Source organism: Amphibalanus amphitrite, unplaced genomic scaffold, assembly GCF_019059575.1.
Source record: "Amphibalanus amphitrite isolate SeventyFive unplaced genomic scaffold, NRLGWU_Aamphi_draft 000371F_arrow, whole genome shotgun sequence".
Lineage (NCBI taxonomy): Eukaryota > Metazoa > Arthropoda > Thecostraca > Balanomorpha > Balanidae > Amphibalanus > Amphibalanus amphitrite.
The window spans coordinates 460210-477123 of NW_024881865.1; the positions used below are offsets into that span (position 1 = coordinate 460210).

The following is a 16914-nucleotide window of genomic DNA, read 5'->3' on the forward strand; positions in this document are numbered from 1 at the left end:
GCTCTACCGTTGAGGCGACTTCAGTCGCCGCCGTCCTCGCCCGACGCGGCAAATCCCTCACGTAGCCTCTCATTGCGAAAGCTGACCCTATGTTCTTACACCCACAGTCCCACACCCTTCTATCTCCACCTATAGACTGCCTTCTCTGAAGCATTGCATCAATAGTTTACTGCTAACCGTTCCACGAGAAATGATACCCCGCCTCAATCCAGACGGCCTTGCGTCAGCCATTTTTCGGTGGCCGCCGCGCGCTCGTGTTACAATTTTTCCGCTGTGGTGGCGTGTCGCTGACCGGCGTCAGGGGACCATCCGCAGCACGCTGGTCACCAGGCCGAGCCGTGTCGCGCCTTGTGGGGTGGACGCGCGTCCCCTATCGGCGCCGATCGTGGCTCGTTTCCTGCAGGAGGGGAATCACGCGAGCTGCTGGCGCCGGTCCGGTTGTCTGGCTTGGTCAGGCTGCCACTGCTGAGCTGGGAGGCACAGCACAGGCAGCCTGTGGCGACTGTCTAAATTAGGCACATGATGGGTGCGTTGCGTTCGTATCCTTAGAGATCAGCTGAGATGATTTTCACATGGTGGGAGTGCTGGTTATGAGTCACGTCCTCATTTTGAAACTGAAAGATGTTCACCGGTTAGCCAGCTTGAGCATAGGTTTAGGACCCTTAGTTTACAGCTGCCTAATCCTGGTTAAAATGTGCCTCATCAGCGCTGACAGGCAGACGCCAGACGCCCTAACGTTTTCCCGGCCTCGCCCCTGTCTGCACCTCCCGAATTGAGTCAGACTCGGGATAACGGGACGGGAGCGACTGGCAGCTGGTGACTACTGATAGGCTCGGAATTTGTCGGGGGGCTGGGTGTCACCTCGGGCCAGGGGTCAGCTCTGAGCGCCCCTGGGGCCCGCCGGAGACGCCTCATGGCGACTGGTGACTGTCAAACTGGTTTGAGCTGGATATTCGGGAGGCTGTGAAGCTTCAGCTTGGATAGGTAGGATAAACTGTTCCGTGAGGGCGGGGCAGTTGATTTTGGTGGAGAGCAGAAACTGGGAAAGTCGGGCTTTCGGTAAAGGGAAGTCACTGAGATGGCTAAGCTTTGAGCGGGGAATAGGACAGCAATTGCGATAGGTGGGACACTGGCCTGGAAGATGATATGGAAAGTGGAGATTAATGGTAGTCCCGTTTGGGTCCTGTATAAAGTATACGGACAGCAATCCCCATGTGGTGTGAATCGCTCATGCTCGTTAATGCATACATTCAGGTCTGATGTCGACTGTAGGTGGGGCGCTGACGGACAGTGATGACCTTATCAGACTAATTGCCGGCCGTCTGCGAAACATCGCCGTCAGTCTATATTGAATAAGAGGATTGATGAATGACCAAATGCTCGACTAAAAGTGTTTGCTGTTTCGGCTGTCTGATAGATCGCGTACCGTACCAGTTATGTCAAATTTGTCAAAACGGAGGAGCATTAGGGTCGTGTAAAGTCGAATCGATAAGTGGTGATTTAACATGGTGATAATTGAGATGAAATTTGCATCAGCAATGAGGAGGAACTCCTGTCAGTATTTATTACATTTGCCACATTCCTCTACTTTTCCAAGTCCCTGTACCAGATCAACCAATGATGACACTGTACCCAGAGTTGATACCCTGCTCTGCAGTAGCCCTGACATCAGCTCTGCAGTCCGCATGGATGAAACTGTAAGCGGCGTACGTCCCCTTCCCTCCCTCCTGCCCGATCCCAGGAGCCGTCACAGCGTATGGCGCAGTACGGTAGTGGTCTGAGAACTCGTGCCTGTGGTCACGGGCTCACTGAGAAGTGAGAGCCTGTGTCGGTTAGACGGGTCTTCCCAGACACCGATCGGAATGCCACCGGCGGCAGTGCTAGCACTCTGTGTCGGCCACCGTATCACTTCTGATTTTTGGAGCGTAAAGTCGAAAGGCGGCTGTGGCGGCTGAGATCGGAAATGCCGCGGTATGGGGAACCGAACTGCTATCCATAGTCGGCAAATTCTGTGGACCGCGGAGGCGCGGAAAAAGTATGGACAAAGGAATGGAAAAGAAAAGGCGGATAGCGGGCGTGGCCTGCGTTGTTTTGTTTGTTTTGGCTAAGGTATTGTGACACGAATGCTCTCGGGATGTCAATCAGCGGATATCACCCATTGTGACACCCGATGTCATAACGGTGACACTTCCCGGCGTCACCTAACTTTAGCTCGCAAGCAGTTCACTCTCACAGCAAACGCGAGCGACCTTATCACACGCCCTCCGGGAGTGTCGCTCGGGTCGCCCGGGGACCCGGGACCATCTGCCAGGGTCGCCGGCCGCCGGCTCAGGTCAATAGTGACCACTGCAGAGAGCTCCGAGAGACGTGACCAGCGTGAGACCGCAGTCAGTCCGGTTCGTCTGTCTGGGGTAGAGCACACAGAGCGAGCATCCAGTGAGACTTTCGCTGGGTCAGCACACAAGTCCTGATTGGTGGTCTAGGTAAACCCTGCATCTCCACCCCGGCCCAAAGTCGTGGATTAGAATGGAAGCCGGTGCCAGTCGAGTCTCCTGAAGCCTAATGGAAGCTCCGATGATCCAATCAATGCGACGAGGCTGCATGGGGACGGAGATGCCCTTTCGATGAAATTATGTTTGTATATTTGTCTCCAGGGTTTGGAAGTCTGAATACCAACGATGGGATGCTCTCAGCCACGGTGTATGAAAGTTGGACTGGGTGGATCTGAGGCATGCCTTTGAGAGCGGTTTCTGTTCTGTGTGCCCGTCTAAAGGTTTCAACTCCGAGTCTTGTATTGATTCGATCTATTGAGGTCCGATGCGAATATCCCAGGATAACCCCTAGGCGCATAATCCTGTAGTTGAAGCGCCCCAAACTTCACCAAAAACACCCCAGCTGTGTGCTGCGCCGACCGACGGGTCTGCCCACTGATGTCTGACACAGACATCGGCGTGTCATATCGGTGTCGGGCGACACATGTGACTGGCCGCCGCTCTGTCCACAATTACACAAGTGCGTCGGCCGATGTTCCCTGTAGCGAGGAACACAGATGGTCACACGACGGGACGGGCTCTGACCGACCCCGGACGCACCTGTGTGATCCGCCTGGTCGCAGTGTCACCCCGGACTCCGCACTGACCCGACCGACTGCGCCTCGCGCCGCTGCGCCGCTCAAACATGGACAAACTCACCACGTTCTTCAAGGAGGTCGATACCAAGATCAAGTCGAAACTGAGCTCCAGCTTCGGTTCTGGCGAGGAAGTAAGTCCAGTTTCTCGGAAACCTTTCAGGGCTCCTTGCATGCCACCAGGGCTTTTTTATCAACTCTGATTGTTCCGGTTTAATTTGCTGGGTGTGGCCGGTCGGTCGATCGGATGGAATCCATTTCCATAAGCGTCCCCTGTGGTGCGTGCCATGTCTGTCTGACAGTAGCTGTCGTCCCTCCAGTGACTGGCTGAGTCAGAGGTGGCCGCCTGGCGCGTGCCGGCAGTGCGTCACTCGACCCATCCTCCCTCCTGTCTGTCCGTCTGTCTGGTCCCGTTTACGGATGGGTGCAGAGGCGGCCTTGCCGGTTATGGCACTGAAGGTTGGTGCTCGGACGTCAGCCGCTCCCTCGCAAATCAGTTGGCAGACACTGACTCACCGCGCCGCAGTAGGACATAAAGGCATTGCTGATACAGCTCCCGAAAGGGAGATTGAAGGCATTATGTCAATGTGGAGTATAAATAAGGAATAATTCAAAGGATTTACTACTTGATTGGAGTTGATTTGTTGTCAGCAAGGTTTTGTCTCTGAAGGGTGTTGTATTACCATATGACTCAGTCTCGATCCACTCGGGCTGTTTTCTGAGCAGCTTGGAAGCGCCATAGCTCCTAAACGTCTATGCGGAACTGCGCCGTCGCCCCCTGTCGTCGGGTCCGTCGTTACTTTTGTATGCGTCTGTCTTCACGATAGCCTTACCTCCGTCGGCTGTGAGCGGCCTGACGAGGCTTGGTGGCTGGCGGGCCCAGATTGACGGCACATTTGACCTTGGGGGTAGTCATGCTGGTCAAGCGGAAGCATGTTTCCAGGCTTGTGGAATGTGGCATCTTTTCTGTGTAGTATTGTCCGGTGACCAACCTTACATAAGGTTGCAAGTGCAGAAGTCTAGAAGGTTGATAAATCCCCATGATCCAGCTGCTTTTCGTGTTTTTTTTTCTTCTGTCAACTTCTTGCCACGTTTGTTCCGCAATGGGGGAATTTGGATTAGTTGTTCGATACAGTCATGTGTGAGAAATATTCGGCTCTGCTGGCCTTAACTGCAATCAGTGGCTGCAATGGGACTATTTTGGAGTTTTTACAAGTATCCCCACTGTGTTTCCGTACGGAACATTAAGATGTCGTGCATCCGGATTAGTTCCAGTGCACTATATCAGTCCTAATAGTTTGAATGTTTGACTTGTATCAGGAATACATAGGTATGCCTGTTGTATTTTTTTCCTGGATGGCTGAGCCTCACAGAACCACAATAGGCCATGCATTCCGTTCCAAGAACATTTGCGCGATGCCCTCCGTCGCCGTTCAACGACAGTAGCAATTGTTAAACGCCTTGCACGCATCGATTCCTGTACTGTACCTACATACAGTGCACAGCACTTACGTAACGTACTGTTGAATAAATTCATTGACGCTTCTGCAATCTGCGCCCCGCAGCGTCTCTACAAACCATCCGGCAGCAGAAGGCCCCTTTATCGTGCACCACCCGTGTGTGGCTGTGCCATTTTGGGCGGACCGTGTCCGTTTGCTGTTGTCTGTGGAATGTGGTCTCTATCGTGGCCGGAGCAACTCCTGACGGTCTCCTGGGCTGGGCTGACACGCCGCACGCGGCCGGAGAGTGCAGCCGAGCCCTGTTTACGGGTCTGACTGTGATATGGCGAGGTAGAAGACTCTCGACGGGAGGAGTGGTGTCCTGACCTCCGCGGTCGGTCGGGGTGTGGGTGGCGTCTGTGGCGACACCCCCAGGGCGAAGGACAGGGGTGGAACCGCCGCCGTCAGTCCCCGCCCCCAGCCGACGCCTCTGGGAGATGCAGCATTCCACCCAGCCGTCCAGACGGAGCAAATAAACACGGGCACGGGACACGAGACGGCGGAGACTGGTGCACGGGATTCGGGAGGCTGGTCAGCCTACTGACAGACGGGGGATGTCGCAACGGGGGCCGGGACGGGGGTCGTGTCCACGCGACTGACCTGAGAGGCCATATTTCGGTGAACCGTAATGTCAGTCTCGCCTATTACGGCTGAGTTAGCGACAGCTAGCAGTCATTCATCGCACTGCATCAGAAAGAAGGTGATAAATCTGCACAGTGTTTGTCTTTAGAGACGGTGTTGTGTCAATGTTGCAGGCACTTTAGAAAATCAGTCATTTTGTAAAATGCCTAGGCATTTTACAAAAAGACGGCTGTTTGAAAAATGACTGAACGCAAGCAGGCTTTTTTCAAAATGGCTAGCCATTTTACAAAATGACTAGGCATTTTGCAAAATGCCTGACCAGCATGGAACGTAGATCCCACTACAGATACTATGGCCAACAGTTTTTGGACGTCTTCCTATACCCTATAGGTACGTGTTCAGGCTGTAGCTGATCGATTTGAAGCTCTGTGATTACGACAATGCTGAGTAACGACCAGGTTGAGTTGCAGACTCGGCTGTAACATAAAGCATTGTTTAGTTAACGCTGTAAAAACTCCCAAGTACATCAACGCCGTTCATGTTCTGCCTGAAACTAGACCTAACAAAACCAGCCGGAGACCGGCCCTAGTCAATAGGCAGGCCCGGTTGATGTACAATTACATGTAAACGAATGAGTGTAGTCTTTGTTTGATTGTGTCTTTGTTTGACAGCTTTGAGTACCTACTTGCATGGTCCCAGTTAAAAATATCAAGCTCCACATCGGGAGAATCATCAGGTCGCTTGGCGTAGGACGAGTCGAGAGCGTTGGTTTCAGAAGACACTAACGCCTCGAATCCTCGCGACCTCTAATAGTTTTACAAATACAGGCCGGCATAGGGCCAGTCGTTTCTTGACGCTCCAGATCGATCATTTTAAATCCAGAAGCGTCGCTGACGTGGGGGTTGGAAATGTCGCGGACCTGTACTTCTCAAAATAGAGGTAGGTATGGACTTCCCACTGCTGGACTCCTCTGGTCATAATGCTGGACGACATGCCGCGTTGGACAAATTGCTATCAATGGGCTTTTTGTTCTGCTTTTCATGGCTGTTGTGAGAGTTACTAATCTGAATTCCGATAGTTGTTGCAAACTGTCAGTGAAAACATTCTTTTCACGGGCGACATTCCAAGACAGCGAGCCGATCACATCAGTTGTCACCTCGTTAAACGCGTTACTGTTTGTTGCTAAGTAGCCACTCATAGATCTTTCCCTACGACATACAGCATATTGCTGACCTTATATGTCTGCAAGTGCACTGTCCCGTGCTTATTGTCTGACTGCCGTCTGTCTGCGCCGTCTGGTGCCTAATTACCCAACTGACAGCTGTCTCCACTTAGGCAGATGAGAGAGGGGCGAGCCGTCGGCGTATCATTGTGACCGACGTGCTGACGGTATTGTCGGGCCTCGCATCGTCCTCGCTAGCCGACGGAACTTACACTGCAGGGCATGTTGCCTTCGTGCGTCATCATGGTCGCACTTGTGTCCTTCGGCGGTTCAGTTCAACGCCCGTACCCTAAGATCGGAGAACCTGATGCAAGCTTGGTAAAATATCTTCCAAAATGTTTGCATAAGTTTGCGATATTGAGTGACATCTGATCCAGCGGGCTCGATATTAATTATCATATCGTGTTTGAGCATGAGTTATATCGTTGCAACTTATCGCCAGCATAGTTTTAGATAGATTATAAAAGCTGTTCAGTTTTCTGACCAGTACATTGCAAAGTTATTACACGTGGCTTTTCGCAATGTTTGACGCAGGCACTCCACTGTGCCACCCGTGGGCGAGCCGGTGCTGAAAGGGCAGCTGTGCTCGCTCTCAGGCCGTTCCACCGGCCGTAGTCTGAGTTCGGGCCGCAGCCCTGTCCGTGACTCGGCTATCGTCAGGGCCAGTGAGGCCCGCCTCCGTCCCCGGCTATCTGTCGCCATCTGAAGATGTCAGCCGCTCGGCCCTCATGTCACGATTCACGACTCTCATCTTTGGCTAGCTTCTATATTTCCGCCCGCGGGTCGCTGCCCGCCGGCGTCTGCTGCGGCTGACCCTTGCAACCTTTACTGGCGGGGAGCGACGCTCTCAGTGACCGCTGACCCGTCACTCATTGTCTGTCAACCCCCCCCCCCCTCCCCTACAGTCGCACACCAACCTCCGACACCTGTGACCGCCACGTCGTGGCCGTCACCCTCTCCCCCCATGGCTCCCTACCTTCATCCCCCCCCCTTCCGTCGTGACCGTTGCCGTCACTCTAAGCCCTGGCTCTAAAGCCGGTAGCACAATACCTACGCCGTACAGTTTTCACAGCCCGGATAAGACAATGTTGACATTCATTTGTCGTCCACTCGTGTCACCGATCGGAAAGCGGCGAGGGATCGCTCACGACACACACCTGTGAGTTGTGCCGTGGAATTCGGCCGGCCCGGTAACCGACCCGGCTGGATTTGGGGCTGCGGCGACAGCCCGGACGGAATGTCGTCTGCATTGCGGCGCCGAGGCCCACCGTAAACAGCGGTACCGCCGTCGCAGTCCGCTGCAGCCTGTCAGGAGGCCGGTCTGGGGTCGTTAGAGGCCGGTTGGAGGTTGACTGGAGGCCGGTCGATAGTTGGTTGGAGGTCGGTCGATGGCTGGAGGCAAGTCGGGGGTCGATTGTCGATTGGAAGCACGTGTGGGCTTGGTTGGAGGCATGAGGAGAAGGTTAGAAGTCTGTCTGAGTTTCATTTGAGGCTGATCGTCGGTCGATAGAAATTCGAGCGGCGATTCTCGCGTCGGGTGGAGTGGCTAGGCAACTCGCCCGTCGGCCAGTCGAGCCTGGCTGGCCGTCGCCACTTATGCCCGGTCGTAACCGATGGTTTCACCCGGCTGGGTCACAATCGCTCCGCGCTCGGCCCCATCAGCCGAATGGGCCGCTCTGGGTGGCCCGCGCTGCCGGATGCGGGCTGGCCAGTCCCCATGGGGATCGGAAATGGTGGTCCGATCGTGCCGGGTGCCAGAATGAGCTCCGACGAATGATCGAACACTGGGTCAATGCTGTCCTTTTCGACCGTCCACCCACACCGTTCATCAGAACGGTAGTCTGGTTTGGTTCGCAATGACATCCTAACCGCAACGGTTCACCATTCAGCCTCACTGCCCGCATCAATTCCGACAGCACTCTAATCTACGGATCATCCCGACGACGACCTTGCGCCCTTCCCCAGTGTCCGGTCGGTCGATACTCGACAGTCCAACATCGATTTTAGCGGCCGCGGTGGCGACAGAGCCAATGGTTTCGTCTCGCCCCTGCCCTGCCCCGTTCCGATCTCCGTTGGCGTCGACCCGGTCCGGCCCTGACCAGTAAATGTTTGGTGCTAGTGTTCTGTGTGCGCCGATCTGCGCTGCAGTCTCCAGCCAACACGCATGGGAAGCGTGAGACTGGGGCGGGAGGGGCAGGGGAGTGGCTGCCTCTGTCGCCGAATATCACCGCCGCTAGCGAGCAGTCTGAGAGGGCCTGCTGGGTCCACTGTTGATGGCAAACACTGGCTGAAGAACAGCCCATCCTGGGTGGTTTCTGTGCTCGTTTGTTGAGGAAACGATCTGTCTTCTCCAGCTGACCTTGTTGAACTTTGAACCAGACTGGGTGTGGCGTGCCTAAACCTCGTGACTTCTCGTCCTGTGTACTGGAAGCTCTTCAGTTTCTTGATTTGCGCAGTCGCGTAATGATTTGTGATGAAAGCTAAACTGGATATCGGGTTTTGTTGTCGTATCGTTACATTTTTTTTTGCGTCTTGCTTTTTATTGACATTATTATTTTACTATAAGCCAAATTTTTAAGACACCACAAAGGACCTCTGAAAGTTTAGTAGAAAATGAATGCAGTGCAAGAGCGATTTTAGTTTTGGAGCGTTTATAAAAAGGTGTTTACCGTCTTCTGCGAATGACCGGCTCATTTTCTGTGAGTCTTCCCGTTTCCCGCTCTGTCTATCCTTTCTCCAGTGCCGTTCCTGGGCCTTTTTCATGACGGATCATCTCTTGACGGATCGTCTCGCCATACCCACTTCTGTCTCGTCCTGTAACGACGGGGTGCTATTTATAAACTGAGCAGACACTAATGCTCGAGATGGATTAGGTCTCGTCGACTTCCATCTCAACTCGTACAGCCACTCAAAGTTTCTTACGTTGTGGTCGGTGTCCGTTTGACCATACCATTTTTGTTCCTCTTTTCGTCTTTGTCCTCGTGGCCCATCGTGCGTAATGCTATGTATGCTTCTCATCATCGATACTGTTATCTATAGAGTTTCCGTATTCGGTATAGGAAATATGTAACCGCCGCCGCGATTCTATTCCTCGACGTCGATGACTGGTATTTGTTCGGAGATAAGCCGTTCGAAAAACCGTGTCTGCCGTTCTGGTATGTAACTCCAAGATAAGAGGGATATCGGTAGCCGGAACGGATGGCCTTTTGTAAACAAACAGATGTCCCACTTACGTTTGACTTGCAATCTTTGCAGTTTTCCTTTCGAGCAGATTTGTAATGGATGAGCTAGAAATCGGATGCAAGTCAGATAGCAGACGTGAATGGCTCATTGTCAGCCGGAGTGATGCTGAAAGGTCATGGACCTGAATAATTGCATGTTTACCGATCACTTATCTTGCACAGTCTGGTCTTTGCCCCAGCACCCTTCTCATGTCTCGACTTGCCCCATTCCCTCTGCTGCCCATCCCGTAGGTATACTATCTCGCTCTGTCTAAAAAAAAACTACCACTCTCCTCTCGGCTAAGTTCGAGCAGGTCACTTGCCCCTCCGTCGCCCCATCCCCGAGGTCGCTGAAGGTCGGCGCTGAGTTCAGCACCCGGTGACATTTCGGACGGTACCGGACGCAGACTGGGATCCGGCTGGCCCGTCACGGGCAGCGTCACGGCGTCACCGACTGTCACAGCACCGGTCGGAGCTGCTCACATTCCGCCGCGGATGTTGAGACACGCGTGATAGGGCGATATCTATCCGTCTGCCCGTCTGTGTCTCCGTCCATCCGACTCTGAATTGATGGATGACTTCTCGCCCGGCGGCGGGCACGGTTTGAAGTGTGGGCGCGCCCCGCCCACGCCGGTGGCCGCGCGTCGTCCATCTGTCGACACTGGTCGGTCAGTATGTTTGACATCAGGTGACACACGACTGATACGCCGACGTGTCTATACGCCGCACCCGCCCATTGGCGGATAAGTGGAGATGGGGGCAGACATGGGCAGCACTGAGCACTGAGCTCAGACATGGGCGCTACGTTCTGTGTTGTCTGAGGATCGCTTTTGTAGAGCTGTTTTGATCTTAGTGGTGTGCCCAATATTCTTATGATAGAACTGCTGTTTTATTTCCTGGAATGCGGCTGCAGCTCTTTTCTATCCCCATCCTTCCTTTGTATATGGTTAGAACCAGCCCATGTTAGCTTGCCTTGCCACATTAATGGGTTTAATACTTTGAACTTTGAACTGGGTGCTGACCTAACCCACCCATATTGCCCGCTTTTAATGGCGTGCCGCTGTTCAGTGTGGGTTACATTCCAAATTAGACATTTAACAGGCAGTCAATTTAGCGTCCCACCACCATCCGTGGAACGTATGTCTCGACGAGCCTTATGTGCTACTGTGTTTGGTTATAGGGTTTGTTTGATGCAAGCATTCGTTTATAACTTGGCATTCCGTTGTCGGCTCTGCGGAACGATTCATAAGAAATGCATGACGCTTTCTGAAGGGGTTACATCAGACTGCGACTGTCATGCCATACTTTTATTGCCGTGCCTTCATGTGCTTTGCATTCTTGACGGAAGGCGCAAAAAGTCCTGTCGGCATATCATGTCTTCGCTGAGTGCTTTACACATTCTCACATTGTGAGCTCATGTTAAGTACATAAGGTATAGAAGCAAGCTGTAATTTGATCCATAGAACATTCCTATTTCCTACGCACTGTCAAAACCTGAAATAGAATGCTGCGTCTTTTATGATCAGTGCGATATCTTTTTAAGCATCAGTTTTGATAGTTGCATTTTTCCCCTTCCTAGTGCCACGCTCAGATCATATTCTGGCTCTCCACACAATTTTCGCCCAACAAAAACAAACTTGTTTGATATTCGATTGCAATAGCTTGAGTGCAAATGGATGATATCCGATTATGACAGTTTTCGACGGAGTCTAGCGTTTCAATGCTCTTTACTTCTGTGGTGCATCAGTTCGAAGCGACGCTCCGCGCTGGTTTAGAACTTCAGCCGAGCCCCCCGTTCGGTCTGTGAGAAACTGCCAGCGGTCTGGTGAGGACAGGCAGGGCGGGGCCGGCGGACTGCGGCCGTCTGTGTACTGTGGCGGCCGCCGAGGGGGCCGGGCCGGCCGCCGGGGGCGGACGGTGGGAGGGAGCCCTTAAAAGGCGGCCGCCGCCCGCTGCCGTCCTCAGTCCCGCTCCACACCGGCGCCGTACCGCTCTCAGTCGCCCCCCGCTGCCTCACTCAGTCAACAGACGCCATGTCGGACCCCGCCGAGGTGAGAGCGGTCAGCTCTGTGACCTGACCTGACCTGACCTGACCTGTGACACGACCCGGGCCAGTAGGGGTCGGAGGAGGGTTCAGGTCAGGAATCTCTCTAAACGAGGGGTATCCGTGAGCTTGCTGGGTCGATAGATCCACTGCAGCAGTGGCCTCGGCTTTGGTTTTTAGCTTTGGTCTAACGGCTTTTCATGGGATTCGTTCAGTCTGTTATTTTTTTTCGGGTGGATTTGCCTGCAGCTGTTAAGTTCTGATTTGATAATTACCCTTTTTACATGAGCTTTAGAAAATCAACCTCATTCATCGGCCCGTTGATTCTCTGGTCATTATTTTACATCGGTTGGCTGTTGAATAATGTGATAATTGTACTTTCTGTATCATTATACTAAGCTTCCGGTACCCAAATTAGGTTCAGACTTTCTTGTCTTTTGGCTAATATTTTCAATATAATGTCTTTTTTGCAAATATGTACTTTCGCGCTACTTTTATTTGAGGGTCTGGGGTCGACGCCGTTCCTCCCAGCGTTTACGGTCAGTGATCCTCGGGTTGTCAGCCTGGCGTATCCCCCTCCGTATCCCATCCCACCCCAGTTTCCCTCCCTGGCCCCTGTGCCGCCCGGTGCCGTCTCCGGCCACCACCCACGCCGTCGCGCCGGCGCCGACGGCCCGCCAGCACGTGATTCAGGTGTGACGCTGCGCCACTGCCTTCCGTCGGTCGGCGGCTGCGCGCCGGTCTAATTCTGTCTGAGGCCGGCGGCCAGCGCCAGACGCTCAGTCTCTGATCGGCAGCCGTCGGCCGCTCTCCTCCGAGCGGATCTCCCGAGTGACCGACCGACTCCGTACGGAATCATGGAGGACTGCTGGCGGTGGCTGCTGGCTCGGCTCGGCCGCAGGGTGTGTGATAACGGGGTGCTGAGACGCTCCGGTGTGATGTGTGAGAGGTGTGAAGTGAGGTGTGATCGTCGGTGATTCAGAGTGGGTGATTCAACCGGTGTCGTCACTGTCAGCAGACAAGGTTTGGTGTGTCTGGGCATCCTTTGGTCCGCCTTTTCCACCTTCAGTCCGCCTTTTCCACGCTCAGTCGTTCGCTTTTCTGTGCAATCCGTCGTCCTTGTGACTTCTGACGCCTCACTTTGCCTTTGAGTGACCTCTGGTTGGCTCCGGCCCTCTCTGGGACGGTCAATAGTGGGTCGTGATGTCACATTTCTCAGACCATCTCCGCCGATGCGGGCCGGCGGCTCGCAACGTTGCACATCGGCTGGCGCCGCGGTGGGAATCGACCCCGATGTCCCAGCCGGCGGGCAGCCCTACTGCGTCTCGGATTTCTGCAGGCCGGCCGTCTAGACAGCGGCGCCCTGCAGACAGACAGATACCGGCGCCCTCCCGTCACGGGGGGGGGGCGTGTGATCCACAGGCACTGTTCTGGCGTCAGGCGGTGGGCGGCATGTCCGAGCGGCGCGCGCCCCCATGGCATGTCCGAGCGCCCCGATAGGGATCGGACAATTCAGGGAACCGGACATGAAGGCCCTCCGTATGCGGCCTGTCTGGAATGGAGGCGGATCGCAGCGTGTTTGTATGTCTGGCTGTCCGCCGGACCGACCCGCTTCATTGGCAGACGACGGGTTGGTATTTATAGCCCGGTCCTGTGCCGCCGCCGCCGCCTCCGCTGCCGTGTCAGTGTCAGCCACCTTCCGGGAGTTTTTCTTGACCGGAAGGGAGGTGCGAGCCAGCTGGCCACCGGCGTGCGGTTGACTGAGCGGCTGACGGACGATGACGGAATGTCTGACTGATGCTGACGGAGTGTCTGACGGAGAGGCCGTCTGTCTGAGCGTGACGGTGCCGGCACCGTCTGACATTCACGGAACTTTGAGCCAGTCTTGACCGTGAGTTCGACTGTCTGACAGTGGGTGATAGAACACTTCTCACCGATACGGACAGCAGCTCCTGGCCACCCATGGTGACTGCGTGACTCATTTATTTTTGGCAACCTCCCTTCTCCCGTGTTCCGCCCCATATTTCTGAATCTCTCCCTCTCTACCCCATATATGACCGTCTCCTCCCTCTGTGTCCCGTGCCTGGCCTAGCTCACTCAGTACCTCTCCCGTGTCTGACCATCCCTCTCTCTCTGCTCCCGTCCGTGTCTGACCTCCTCCTCCCCCTCTCTGCCCCTCAGACTAAGGTCGCCGCCGACGCCGTGCCGGAGGAGAAGCCGGCTGAAGCCGCCGAGGAGACCCCCGCTGCCACCGAGGAGCCTAAGGTGGGTTACAGGCCACCACCCGCCCCTGCTTCAGTCTCACTTAGCTCATATGGAACTGGCAGCTCGCTGGAGCTTTTGCTCTCAGCTACAGTTTACCTTCAGCGTTACGGTTTACATTGAAAGCTGTTGCCTTGTGATTCTGAGTCATGACCTTGCGCAATGAGGGTAACGGGTTGCCAAGTTTCTCCCCTCCCCTGGTTTTGCCGGTGTGTTGGCTCAGGGAGCTGACGCCGGTCGGTTCCTGTGTTTCCAGGCCGAGGAGCCTGCAGCGCCCGCGGAGGAGAAGAAAGAGGGAGGCGACGCGGCGCCCGCCCCCGCTGAGGAGGTAAACTAGCGTGCTGCACTGCCGTCTAAACGTCTTTCATGGCACCGGCTGGCTGCCAGCCCCGCCCGCCCCTCGCTCCCGACCCTGCCCCACCCCGGTCCCACCCTCCACCGGCCGGCCGGCCGGCCAGGGCGTGCGGGTGAGCCGGCCGGCAACTAGAAGTGCGCCCGGCGGCCGCTAGATGGCAGCACCGCCAGAGACGGCGCGGGGCATCGCTCGCACCTACGCCCTGCATGTTCTTCGTTGTCCTGCATAGCAGCCTCGCAGCTGAAGCTGACCGTTTTTTGTTGCTCGCGTTGAGCGCATTTGCACAGTTATGTTGTAGATCAGTTGGTTTTGTACGCAGGGTATGCTTTTCACTAACCATACCTGAATACATGGTACAGAGCGACCTGGCTTTTGTTGGTTTGGATGCTGCACCCCCGTACCTTTCGCACTGTGGAGACGGGGCCTGTAGTAGTCGGTCTGTTTTCTTTTCTTCTTAGCCTTTCTTTTGTAGACTAGAAGAGTTCTGGTGAAAGTCTATCCACCTTGATCTTTATTCTTCCTTGTATTTTTCCCTTACGCCTTCACAACGTCTTTATTTCATGCTGATGGTAGTTCTATAAGCTGTACTTCCTGCTTCTGTGCTGGTGTCTGAGCTAAACTAACTGGTCCAAAGCAGAGCGAATGCTGTCCCAGATGCGTGACTAATGATGACAGTGCCGACTTGTGCTTTGGAATTCTGATGAGATTGGTCGATCAATCATCGATCCAAGATTCTTACAGATACATTGCTCTGGAATTATTCGGCAGAACCTTTGGGACATTATATTGACGTCGACGGGCTGTGTTGAACATTTCTTCATGTCTTGACACAAATTTTATGACATTAAAATAGGTATAAAGACATACGTTACTCTATAATTTAAGTATTTCTCTGATTGTCGGTCAACTTGACAAAATAGCGATCACGCGAAAACGTTCATTCACTGGCACTTCGATTCACGCACCTGTTATCCCACTTGAAATGCCTCTACGGTTCAACCAGCAAAGCTTTACCTTTAACCCGCGCACCGACGGGGGGGGGTTGATATCCGCCCCCCCCCCCTGAGGTTTTTCGCGAATAGCGGGAAAACCGCGGCGCTACGCGCCGCGAAATTTGGTATGACTATTCCCTTATCAATTTTACACATGGTGTGCAAGTTTGAACCTCCTAACTTTCAAGGTCAGGTCACCAGGTCACTTTGAATGACCCAACCTCAAGTCACTTTTTTGCAACTTTGTCACCGTGCCAGAGCTACAGTAGATGTCGGAGGCCTTTGAAAGTCGCAGGATGTTATTAGGTCATTAGTAGCTACAATTTGTATATCTCGGAATTTTGATATCGGTGACCTAAGGTCAGGTCAATTTCGCGACCTCCCCATTATAAGTCAATGGGGGAAAAATCAACTCCCTGTTTTTACCACTAAAACGGGTCGGAATGGCCCCATATACCATACATGACTTCATATACGATCAACCTTCACTACCTTGAGGTCTGTTTTGCTGTTGGGCAGCTGTGAGGTCATGTGACGTCATCAAAGGTCACCAAAGGTTTTTGGCCAATAACTCCGTACAGGAACAAGATACAGACGCGTGGATGGTCTCATTGTGTTCAGCTCGTCAAGACGCATCGAATGATATACATGATGACCTCGAGGTCACGTGACCTGAGGTCAACCTTTGACCTTGACCTTTCGAGGTCAACATATATATCATTCGATGCGGATTGACGAGAGGATCACGATGATGCCCTTAGTTTGTTCCTATCTTGACTAATTCGAAAGTTATTCGAGAAAAACTCTCTCCATATTTAGCGCCGCCATTTTGACGTTTTCGACCCCTGTGACGTCATCTTTGACCTGACCTGAAAATGACCTTAGTAAAAATTGTAGATCTTGACCGTGCGTATCCGATGCCGTTTACCGCTTGTCGCTATCTTGCTTCGTTCTCGAGATCTCAGGGGGGGGGCGGTCATCCGCCCCCCCCCCCCCCCCCCGTCGGTACTAAGTTGGCGCAGACCCCCGTCGGTGCGCGGGTTAAGAAATGCGTCCCATCGCTAAAAGAAGGAAATAATGTCCATTTTGCTACTACACGAAGTTGTAAAGTCGGTAGGTGTTTATGAGCTGTTATTTCCATTTCTCTCTCATGGAGTAGTATCAGCCGGGTCAAATAGCCTCGCTGCCATCATGGATACGAACTGCGTCAAATTAGGATCCCGGATGCCACATCAGTCTCCTGAAAACGACGACACCGACATTGCATTATGATCTAAAAATGCACTCCGGATGACCCATATATGACACAACACAACGTGACACAACGTGTGGATCCGCATCATGTCATCGCATCAGTAGCATCGACTGCAACTGGTGACTTGGCCTCCCTGTATGAAAACCACACCAAAGTAAAACGGGAGCCCTTCATGAAGTCACCGCGCTCTTCTTCCGAAAATGGCGCCATTCCACATGCCGGGACAAATGGACTTGAACAAATTGGTACTGAGTCAACGTTGGCCACCGGGACACGACTAGCGTGAATGCTCTGATAGGCGGCAGAGGTGACCTTAGTGACCTGACCTTGACGACCTCGAGTCGTAACGAGAGCA

General features: G+C 53.7%; 1 protein-coding gene across 9 annotated transcripts in view; it reads left to right on the plus strand.

Annotated features, from left to right (window-relative positions):
- The window catches only part of LOC122389777 (enolase-phosphatase E1-like), a 49396-nt gene that overhangs the window by 29015 nt on the left and 3467 nt on the right, over nt 1-16914 (plus strand). For 5 of the 9 annotated variants that reach the window (XM_043382150.1, XM_043382147.1, XM_043382149.1 and 2 more), the window contains 2 exons: nt 13877-13960; nt 14214-14285. The exons of the other annotated variants lie outside the window; for them this stretch is intronic. In XM_043382150.1, coding sequence (XP_043238085.1) covers nt 13877-13960; nt 14214-14285 — 156 coding nt within the window. The remainder of the gene's footprint in view (nt 1-13876; nt 13961-14213; nt 14286-16914) is intronic. 9 annotated transcript variants of the gene reach the window in all.